The following is an 11,557-nucleotide window of genomic DNA, read 5'->3' as shown; positions in this document are numbered from 1 at the left end:
ATAGGATGTATTTATTTGTCTGTTTATTATTTATTTGTTTATTTATTTATTTATTTATTTATTTATTTATTTATTTATTGGCATTTTAATTCCTTATCACAAGTACATGCCAGTTTTAAGGTAATGGACACCTCGAAACAAAAAACTTGAACGTTTTATCAAACTTTCTATTTGAGATTTTCAACAATACTCTACCAATTGATGAAGAATAAACATAAGGGGTGACCATGCAAATTGTTACAAGAGAAGCATAAATTATATAATATTTCGCGATGTTTGAAATTTAAAATGGCCGCCATCCTTTTTGGTAATTCTATGGGATAAATCAAATTTAAGTTTTTACAAAACTAAGACGGTGAACACATTACTGACTCTAAAAGTTTCAAAACGAGCTCCAAAAGTGGTAGAGCTGAAAAGCATTTTCAAAAATTGGTATTCCGAATATCTGTCCTGGGGAGCATTTCCCTCGGGATTGGAAATTTTGACCGTATTTTGGTAATAATTGACATGTAGGGTGTTTCGAGCTCCTTGAACGAAATTTCTAGATATCTGAATACGAGTGGATGTACTTTCACAAACATCCCTTTCGAAAACTTTGACGTAAGACCTGTATTTGCGTAAGCGCCATGTTGCTAAAACTGGGTGACTCCACGGCACAGTAATTTTCACTGTAAAGCTAAATATACTTTCATGGCTCTTCCGACATCGGCTGTAGCTCTTGAAGCTTTCTCTGTTAGTTCAAAGTCAAAGTACTGCTGTCACTGTGCAGTTTCCATTAAATTTTCTGCTCCATTCACTGTGTAGAGTTCTTGTGTCATGTAGCTCAGATCCCATTCCATTTAAGGCAATGAATGTAATCATGCCACAGTAATTAATGTAATCAGGATTTAGCGTCATTTGACCATTCAGCGACTGATGTCTCGTTTTCGCATGAGCATAGGCAAAACAGTAAGATTTTGTCGGATTAATCGAGATCGGCTGATGGGTCGACCATTGTGTAACAACATAAAGACCTTTCGATCGACATTATGTGTTTCATGTGTTTAATCATCTTATCCCCCCTTTCCCTACGCTAAAACGAGGCAGCTGGAAATTTTCTGAAGTCGTTACCAATCTTATATTAGTCGAAGCACATCGAGCGGGGTTTTTTTAAACTCGGTGAGCGGTGGTGAAATTGTAAATTACGCGACAATATAATTTGACTGTAGCAAATGGAAGTCAAACATTGCATGACGGTCGCCATGTTCCTGCTGTTTTACCAAGAACTAAAGAAACGGAAGTGACAAACAAATTGTAATGACGCAAATCTTAAAATTAACAACAATGCCGGTGTAGACTTCCAAAGTGACGACATGTTTATCATATTAGATCTAATGCATTTTTACTGTAACACTCTAAACACGAATATTACACAAGATAGCAATACTCGGGAAGGGCGCCACCACGAGGGAACGAAGGGGTGACATTTATTGACATTAGGAACGTCATTCCGCCCAACAATCACCAACCCCTTTCAGTCTCGCTCCTTTGTGACGGGCCGATAACTCTTTCCTAGGAACAATTGTGTACGAAGTTCATTCGACAAGTCATCGCCGTTTTCCGTTCACTGATGCGAACGATCAACTTGTTCCAAGGTAAGGACAACACTTTGAAACACCTTGTAACCTTGTATCAGTAAATTTAGAATGATGAGCTGGAAGTTGATTTACGACCAGCCGTTCCCTGGGCCTTATATATTGCACACAAATATATTGAAAGCCGTTGCACCTTGCATTGTTCAGCATTATTTTGAAGGAAACTCGGCTTCCATGAACATTCTCAACAGCGCACGATCTGAAGAGCTGGCGATGAAGCATCTCGACGATGACCGTGGGTCAGAGGGCGACCACAATTGCAACTTGAAGTCAACCGTTTACGTCAAAATGTAGCCATAATTGCTATGATACATTGGTGAATAGCTAAGTTAATTCAGTTATCATGGTCTAGGGTAATTACCGTATGGAGTATTTTCCCACAATCAAACTTCCTACACACGTGAATTTATATGTTTACGTTTTTAAAAATTGACATTTAGGCTGTAATACGTTTCTTGACAAATAATAATAGTGCCTGCTGTGCAATTACAAGCCAAACTATATGAAATGATGGTCACATAAACCCCCATTAGCTGTATCTTTTACCATCATTTTTATGATTTACCTTCACGCTAAAATAAGTTTGTGAGAATGCACTAATTTAGGTGTGAGTATAAATTTAATATTAACTACCCGCTGGAACTGTATACATGCCATTTTGAACAAGATTAAGATTACATTGCGATTAAATGTTTGCCATAACATTAAATCGCAGCCCCGTGTGGAAAAGCAAAATCCTTGGATACTGTACATATCTGCACTGAAAGCTTCACATAAACTGCAGACAGTAGTCGAATGTAATGCATAGGGGTGAATGTTTTCAACAGTGACATCGTATGTTCCGCTTCCTTTGTAATATGGCCAATTTTTGAAAATGGCGGGAAAACAAAATGACAGTTAAAATTTTGAATTTACTTGTCAAATGTTTCACAAAAGAATGTTTTCCTAGTGTAGTAAAAGCAAATGTCCCTTTTGAGGGTAGAATTCAGAGAAAACCAGGAGAGACTTTGAAGATATTTTGAGGTCAACAAATTTCAAGAGTTAGAGCTAATGGGGCTTTAAAGCTTTTGTCCCTTTTGATTTTGAATAGCAAATTGTAGTTTACAAAAATATTTATTGTGATATGTGATCTTTTTATCATTGAAGTACTTGAAACCTCGCATAGAAGTGATTATTTGTAGAGGTTAAACAGTATTCTTTGAAAGGTCAAAGGTCAATTGAGAAATTATACGTCAGTTAAGATATCATTGATACGGACTGTGACATGCAGGGGCAGGGTCACTTTTTTGCGTATGAAAATTTGGGAAGGTCACTATATTTTCGCGCAGCATCATTTTGAAAAACATCGGCCCTACCTCCCCTCTGTAATTTCTGTCTAGTCCGTTACAGTGAATGACTTTATATGCAACTACTTGTATTGTTAACTGTTTAAGTTGCTAGAAAGCACTAGATTAGTACGCGCTGTTGCTTTCTGAACGGAAAATTTAAACTGTTTCATTTTGAAATCAATATGTAAATGAGAGGCCACCGTGCAAAACTTCGTACTAGAGAAAAATCTACCCATCATTTACAGATATTTGAAATTCAAAATGGCCGTCATGATCACCATGTTGACTCTGTGACGAAAAATTGAATTTTCGATTGTCACAAAAATAAGTTGGCTAAAACCCTAACAAGTGGTACACCCAAAGAGGTTTTGTAAAAGTTTGAGAGCCCAAATTTCCAGATCTGTCGCCGACTCGGAGGCGCATTCTACCGAAATGGCAAACAACTCGATGTGAGATGATAACTTCTGCTGCAAATGGCGATCCTCAGATTAAGTTCACAGAAAAAGATTGAAAGGCCATGCAAATACATGAGGTAAAACAGCAAAACAAGACATTTGAAAGATTTGACGGAAGGTTTACCGGCTATAAGGTCCAGAGAAAAATAAAAGCAAACTAGGAGGCACTCAATTCAAAATGAAGAACAAATTTGTTTTTAGAATGTAGATAAATGATAAAAACTTCAGTTGTGTGCGTATAGCCTTTCTTTTACATCAAAATACATCTCAAATACTAATGATCGGTTCTTTAAAAAAGTGGCCGCGAAAGAGCAATGAAATATTTCTCCCCTACTTTTAGTTTTGCTCGTTCCCTTAGTCGGACAAGTGAAAAACCCTTTTTCCATCTCTGTTGTGAATATCAAGAAGCTAACGAGGGTCAGCAATATGTGCCACAGACAATATGGGCACATTGCTGCCCTTCGCGACCATTCACTATCGTAAATTAAGTATGGCGCATCTTGCTTGTTGCAAACATTTTCTTTCAGAGCGACACCCACTCTTGGATAATGCTACGAATGGTGAGGTTGACAAGGCCCACCTATAGTAACCGAGAGACTGAATGAAGACTAGTGAAAACAAATTGCCCTCTGTGACCTCGCCTATAAGAAAAATAGTATTACCATATCGGATCTACCTATGAGTTTCTTTCATTACACAATGATGTCGTGAAAACATTGGATACGAGACCAAAGGGGAATCTATTCCGTGCCCACATCTAACCGATAGAATAGACTTTCAGAATAGATGTTCAGAATACTCTTTAGGCCTTTAAGCCCTTTATTTGAGTAGATTACTAATGGGGTTTTAAGTCCCTGTGTTGAGTCACAATATATTGTTCAACAAGCAGGTAAATATCTTGTTCTAGAACGGACTTCCTGTCTGTGATAGAACAAAGCATGTTCAAGGTATGCGGGGAAGTAAGTCAATATGACCAGTTAGGTGTTTTTACTAATTTTTCATATTACCCTGACCCTTATTAGGGTGAGAATGCAAAATGCCTGCTTTGTATAAATATGTCTTGCTGTCATTGCTTCTCGTGGTCCACCGTCGGATTCAAAAGTCAGCGTTCTTCACCCTGAGCTGCCGAACGCAGTACAATTGCGACTTAAAACGTGAGAGCTCAGCCACGCGTTAGATAAAGCATTTCAGAAAAAAAAACCTGCGCTGTTGCTCGACGACATTATCTTACGATGTTTCAATAGACTATTTGAAAAAAAAACCAACCTTGTCGTTTCTTGACGTCAGTGGCTTCATCCAGAGAGGAAGAGCATGATTTTATATAGAGTGATACCAATTTGGAAAGTTTCATGGTGTATCTGTACAAATTTAAAAAGCGTTAATTAGTGACAAATTTAGAGTAATATCTTTTTCTTACAAACTGGCTGACTGTCTGACTGACTGACTGACAAACAGACTGATGAACAGACAGATAGACAGATAGACAGACAGACAGACAGACAGACAGAGTGAGTAGGATGAACAGGCAAAGAGACGCGAGACAGACAAAAACAGAGGCACAGAAATAGGGCGATTGGCTATATCAAATAGGTGGATATATGGAAGATACAAGATGTGCACGCCGCGGATGCTTTGCAGCAATACATGTAAACCCACTCTAAGCTTACATTCTGCATGCACATCATTTTACTGCGTTGAACAATATTGCAAACACTCTCCATTTTATTTTATATTAAATTTTACTCTATATTCAAACGAGTGGCAAAATTTTGCAAATTGGAAAACGCAGTGAAAACAGCTTGCTTGAACACTACGGTAGCTGAAAATAAAGACGACGGGGAGCTATTGTTAGGTGTGTAATCGACTCAGAAAAGAATAAAGGGAAAGTGCGTAACCATTAAACAGCCTTCGTCGGCGATTATGTTTTACCTTTGACCGGTGAATGTACTGACAGGCAAAGTGTCTTTGGAACCTGAATTCGAGTAAACATGGATTCCCTTTGATGAACCCTGTGACCTGTGATGTTTTGAATACTCAAATTGAATATGCTCAGCTACCGTGGAAACTCAAAGACAGGTAAATTGCAACCGCTTATCCCGAAGGGTCGATGACTGGCGGCCTTTTTAAGAGTCCAAAGAAGATTTTCTAAAGGTTGACATCCAAATAATTGTTGGATGAATTCTATGCTTGTCTCATTCTCGTTGGAACACGGGGGTCAAAGCACAAAAAGGATAAGTGCGTCCTCATATACAAACTGGAATCTGGACCATTATTAGTTGAAACAAAATGGAAATTTGCTGTGCAACACATAATTGTCAAACCTTCTGTTTAGCTGTATGATTGGTCCATTCAATGTTACTCAGTGTAGAGATCTAAATACTGGACACAAATCAGACTTTAAGAATGTACACACGTTCCATACAAGAAATAACAGACAATGCTAAAATTTCACTAGGACAAAAGAGCATTCGTTTTTGCATTGTTTAAGGATGTTTATGATGTCATAGAGAAACATAGATAGAGTGGCAACGGGTATTGTTTAAGGCGTGAAGCGGTTACGTAACCCATCCATGTTCGCCTCGCCTCAGGTTGCTCTCGCCTCTATTTTCCGAAGAGTGCCGACCATGAATCCTTCGGTAATTTTCGGATTTTCGCCAATTGTTAAGCGAAAGTATGTTCGGCAAAGTTTGTGTTGTTGTTGTCGTGTGGTGCTGAGCAGAATTGACGTGCTGGCGAAAACGGGAGTGTTTTGAGCTTCAGGAAAACATATTTTACCGTTTTAAAAATTCCTCTCATATTTTTATGAAGATATAATGAGTGTGTTTGAACCAAATTTGAAAGTCTTTTATCGATACTGTCTGGTTTTACTCAAAGGTTTACGACCAGTCGTACCCTCTTTTACACGTTCTTCAAGGAAGGACATGTTTATGAAACTACTGGCGTGTTATGTTTTGATTGGCGTGAAGCAGTGTTTCTGGCCTGAGAGCTCACAAAGTAACTATGGTTGCTACGCGACTGGCAGTATGATGCCATCTCGTCGTATTTTTCGCATAATCTCGTGTAATTATCAACCACAAACAAAGCCTCCAAAAAGTTTAACACCTTTGGAGCTCATTTTAATATGAAAAGCCAATAGTCTACCAAGACGACCATGGAACAAAAGGCATGCAAGCGTTGCGACTCTGTCTATGTTACTCTGTGATGATGTTAATGATTTTTGATGTTTAAGGATGTTTACGTTTTTTGAGCTGGTGGTAATGCTAAGCATTACCACCAGCTCTTAGCGATACCTGATGATGCGAAATGACGACACTGTTGTATTTTCTCCTTCCGATGTGTTACTCTCTAGACATTTCGCAAAATCCCAGAAACCTTGTGTCCATGATTACGCTGATATTGTGATATCCATGCCACGGTCTTGACGCAACTCTAAACGTGTTTACTTTCAGTTAAGGTAGTACGCACCTCGAAAGTTAAGGAGACTTAAACATTTACTCAAACTTTCCTAAAGGAAGCTTTCAACCATACTATTTCAAAGTCAAGAATAAAAGTCGGGGTCACCCGTACAAATTTGGTACAAAAGAAACAAATTATTCAAGATTTACATATATTTGAAATTCAAAATGGCAGCCATCCCTATGTCAACTCTATGGAAATAAATAAAAGTATCGATTTTCGAAAAACTAATACGATGAATATTTTTTTACACCAACAGCTTCAAAATGAGCCCCAACAAATGGTAGATCAAAAATAATTGTAAAAGAATTGTAATTTGAAAAAGAATGGTAAAGGTTTGAGATTCCCAATATCTGTCTACGAGTCGCATTCTACCTTAACCTCTTATCAATATCTTTGCAGATGGAATATTGCTCCAAAAGGTCACAGGATGCCGAATCGCTGGCGTCTTCATGTGGTAGTTCCGTAGAATCCATAGACCCCGTCTACCAGTACAAAAGTCGAGACGGTTTCATCAAAACTAGAAACTTCAGTCAGCATGTCCTACCTGATAACAGAAGTGACAAAGATCTCATCAAAGCTACTGTTTTCTTGTCACGAAGAATTGGTATTTTCATCGTTATAGCGATATCACTGTTTCTAGTCATCGGTTGCACAACTGTATACTTTACAGGTACATGTACTGTCTTTAGTATGCTTTTCTTCGTTATATAGAATCTGATATCGATAGCTATATAAAAAACGAGACGCGACTCAAGTTGTTAAAAGAACGTCTTCAATACATTTACTAAATGAACCTTTGTTAGTCCTTAATGAAACTTTTGAACTCTAAATATAACCTTATATGTCAATATCAATGTAAACATTTCCACCAGTATAAACCTTACTTGCCTATAATTTCAAGATGTTGGAAAATGTTATGCGTCATGCCAACCTCAAGCTTGGTGATTCACATGCGATCAAAATGTGTTCGACTGATATAGTACTAAAATCCTTGGATACGGTAATGATGGTGATGATGATGATGGTGGTGGTGGTGGTGGTGGTGATTGTGGTGGTGGTGAGGACGACGATGACAACGACGACGACGAGGATGATGATGATGATGATGATGATGATGATGATGATGATGATGATGCTGATGATGATGCTGATAATGAAGATGATGAGGTGGTGGTAGTGGTAGTGGTGGTTGTGGTGGAGGTGGTTGTGGTGGTAGTGGTAGTGGTGATGAAGATGATGATGATGATGATGATGATGATGATGATGATGATGATGATGATGGTGGTGGTGGTGGTTGTGGTGGTGGTGGTGGTGGTGTTGATGATGATGATGATGATGATGATGATGATGATGATGATGATGATGGTGGTGGTAGTGGTAGTGGTGGTTGTGGTGGAGGTGGTGGTGGTGGTAGTGGTAGTGATGATGAAGATGATGATGATGATGATGATGATGATAATGGTGGTGGTGGTGGTGGTGGTGGTGGTGATGATGATGATGATGATGATGATGATGATGATGATGATGATGATGATGATGATGATGATGATGATGATGGTGATGATGATGGTGGTGGTGGTGTTGATGGTGGTGATGATGATGATGTGATGATGATGATGATGATGATGATGATGATGATGATGATGATGATGATGATTTGGTGGTGGTGGTGGTGGTGATGATGATGATGAATATGGTGGTGGTGGTGATGATGATGATGATGATGATGATGATGATGATGATGATGATGATATTGGTTGTGGTGGTGGTGGATGTGGTGGTGATCATAGTGATTATGATGACAACAGATGAACTGAATAATGACCAGAACCATTATAACATAGCGGTGAAGTACGACATAGTCTTGATTGATTTCAATCGTTTTTCCTTATATTTTCAAACAGTGTACAACACCAAATCGCAATTGAAGAATAAGACTGACGACATAGCAAGTAAGGAATACTGATTTTGTTCGAAATTTAAGTTTACCCTTTGTCTTCTGCCGTATCCTGAATGGCATGCTTGTGTGTTATGCTTTACACATGTATCTTGGCATTTGCGCGTTTTTACTCATAGTAATCAATATTCCTGCGCCAATGTTAATACACATGGCCATTAGTAACGGGGAAACAAAATCATTAGTAATGGAATCAACAAAACAATTTTATGCTCATTATCCAAATTTCCGAATGCAGACGAAATCACCACCACCGGACTTTACACAAATGAAGCAGCGTCTACGCTGACAGCGGTGGAGGGATCGGTCACAGTGAGCCAGCTTTACGGAAGTGCCATCGATTACTCTCCGGCGTATGAAGAACCGCTATCGTCAGAGTATAAAGAAATGGAACGTGTCTTTATTGATATGGTGAGTATATAAAACCACAAATTGGCAATTAACTGTCTGTCAAACAGTCGTCACTCAGATGCGAACCTAGACTTTTGGGTATGGGACTTCGCGTATGACTTGGCGTCGACAAATTGTGCCTTCATTCTAGAACAACAATCAGACGCGCCCTTTTCAAAGTTGAATCTGATTGAAAATGGACGACTCGTTCAAATAAGGAGATCGAAAAATAATCAGGCAAAGATGCCAACGAACGCTGTTGCAGTCTATTCTGATGTAATGTACTGAACCAGAACCGTATCATGATCATAAATACATAAGAAAAGTTTTTAAAAAGGTTTTCTTCAGTAGTTTCACGACGGAATATTTAAACCTCAATGAATGAAGTAAATATTGTAGGATATGTTTGTTCTCTGTACCTTAAATGTATGTTAACAGATGGACGATACGTATGCCCGAAGCCAACACAGTGACATCTACATCAGAACAGAAGTGACCGGTTTCAGGTATGCGCCCTTCTCTTTTTTTACACATTAGGAATTTTTAATGGAGGAATTGATATAGAAACATGTGATTCTTTATGCATTTGTGCAGAGATCCACCACTCAAAGATCCTAACATTTGCGATTTTTAATCGGAAATTCATTATTGCTAACAAAAGTGTGACTATCAATATCAACATGTTGTGATAGTTACAGTGAAACCTTCATTCTGGTTTCGAATTCAAAGCTCTAGCTATTCCAGCCCTCTTTACACGATTGGAACTAATTTGGGATGGTGAAGTAATGTCGATTTAATCAACATATGTAATCTCATCTGCTTTTCCTTTTATATTACACGCTTGTTTTTATGAGTAATTTGCAATATTGCAACATTCAGCCAAATGGCACCTTACACGTTTGACATGATTTGAAAAATGTGAAAATCTAATTATCCCAAATAAGTTCCAATCGTGTTCCTTGTTTACCGTACGACTAGTATTACCGTATGGAGATGAACTTTGAAAAAGTAAACTTCAAACGAGAAACGTTTTGTTCTATTTTAACTATCTTTTCTAGAAATTCTATCTGAAATTTTCATCAAATGTGACCTATTTTCATTCAATAAGGTTTATTTTCTATCGTCATTTCAGTGCGGGGAGCTTGGTAATCCATTTTAAAACCTATTTCGTTCTACAAACTGTAACGTTCGCTTCTGAGACACCTGGCGACGAGGACCGGACAGGTCGACAAACGCAAGCCCTAAAGGAAATATTAGAAAACGAAATCCAACGAGGGAACTCTTCGGCAGATTTGAAGTTCAGACAAGGAAGTTTGATAATGGACGTTTGTAAGAATGCATTTTCTTTTACTAATGTATTTGATGATTTTACGGTGAATTTCAAAATAGCTTGGAATAACGACATGCTTTGGTGATAAGAAAAACATCACGCCACCTGCTCCTTCGATAAATTTTGCAACAATTTAACCCAATACGACGTTCACTGTGTAACAGTCAACATCGTCAGTGCCGCCGCGCTCCCATTGAAAAACTTACAAGTACACTGACTGCTCGAACATTCTTATATTGCTTTTATCACATTTCCTGTTATGAAACTGTACAGAACGCTAACGATAGTTTTTATCTCGATGCAGTGTGTACGGGTCGATACAACGATAGGTATTTCCTACACTGAACGTGTTATGTAAGTGAGAACAGTGGACGTCGTATTGGGTTCCATTGTTGCAAAATCTATCAAAGGAGAACGTCTGCAATGGATGCAGTTGGCGTTATTTTCTATCGCCCAACCACGATGTAATTCCAAGCTATTTTGAAAATTTGAAAATCACTTTATGTGCGTGTATGTGTGTGTAATTAAGATATATATATATATATATATATATATATATATATATATATATATATATATATATATATATATATATAAATGAGGATTATTGTAATTAACATATATATATATATATATATATATATATATATATATATATATATATATACATTAAATGAGGATTATATATTCTGCTGAAAACCTTTATTCATCTGTCATATTAATAAAAAAGAAATGCTTGAATACAAGACCGGGTTACACATGGATGATTGTGATATTTATGTACTTATGAGTTTCTTCGATCTCCTTCTTTGATAAAATATGATGGGTCGAAATTTTGCCAAGACTCCAATTGGATTCAACTTTGATTCAAGACTGGGTTTGTTCGATATTTCCAAAAGTTCTCTTCTGCTTTTCTCGTATCAAGTTGAAGATCAGGGGTCACCTTCCACCGCAGCGGCCGAAGTGATTACGACAAGCCTCCCCGCACATACGACTCAGACGTC

The 11,557-nt window shown here is 37.9% G+C and overlaps 1 protein-coding gene across 1 annotated transcript; it reads left to right on the top strand.

Moving 5' to 3' along the window:
• The first annotated feature begins 1,539 nt into the window (after positions 1-1,539).
• On the top strand, positions 1,540-11,520 carry LOC139116342 (uncharacterized). The gene is made up of 7 exons (XM_070678977.1): positions 1,540-1,634; positions 7,276-7,546; positions 8,781-8,828; positions 9,072-9,244; positions 9,662-9,729; positions 10,356-10,548; positions 11,479-11,520. The coding sequence occupies exons 2-7, from the start codon at positions 7,276-7,278 to the stop codon at positions 11,518-11,520; spliced, it is 795 nt and encodes a 264-aa protein (XP_070535078.1). The 5' UTR covers positions 1,540-1,634.
• Positions 11,521-11,557: the final 37 nt, after the last annotated feature.

This window comes from Ptychodera flava, chromosome 17 (assembly GCF_041260155.1).
Source record: "Ptychodera flava strain L36383 chromosome 17, AS_Pfla_20210202, whole genome shotgun sequence".
Taxonomy (NCBI): Eukaryota; Metazoa; Hemichordata; class Enteropneusta; family Ptychoderidae; genus Ptychodera; species Ptychodera flava.
Note: the sequence above shows the minus strand (reverse complement) of the source record. Positions and strands in the feature narration are given on the sequence as shown.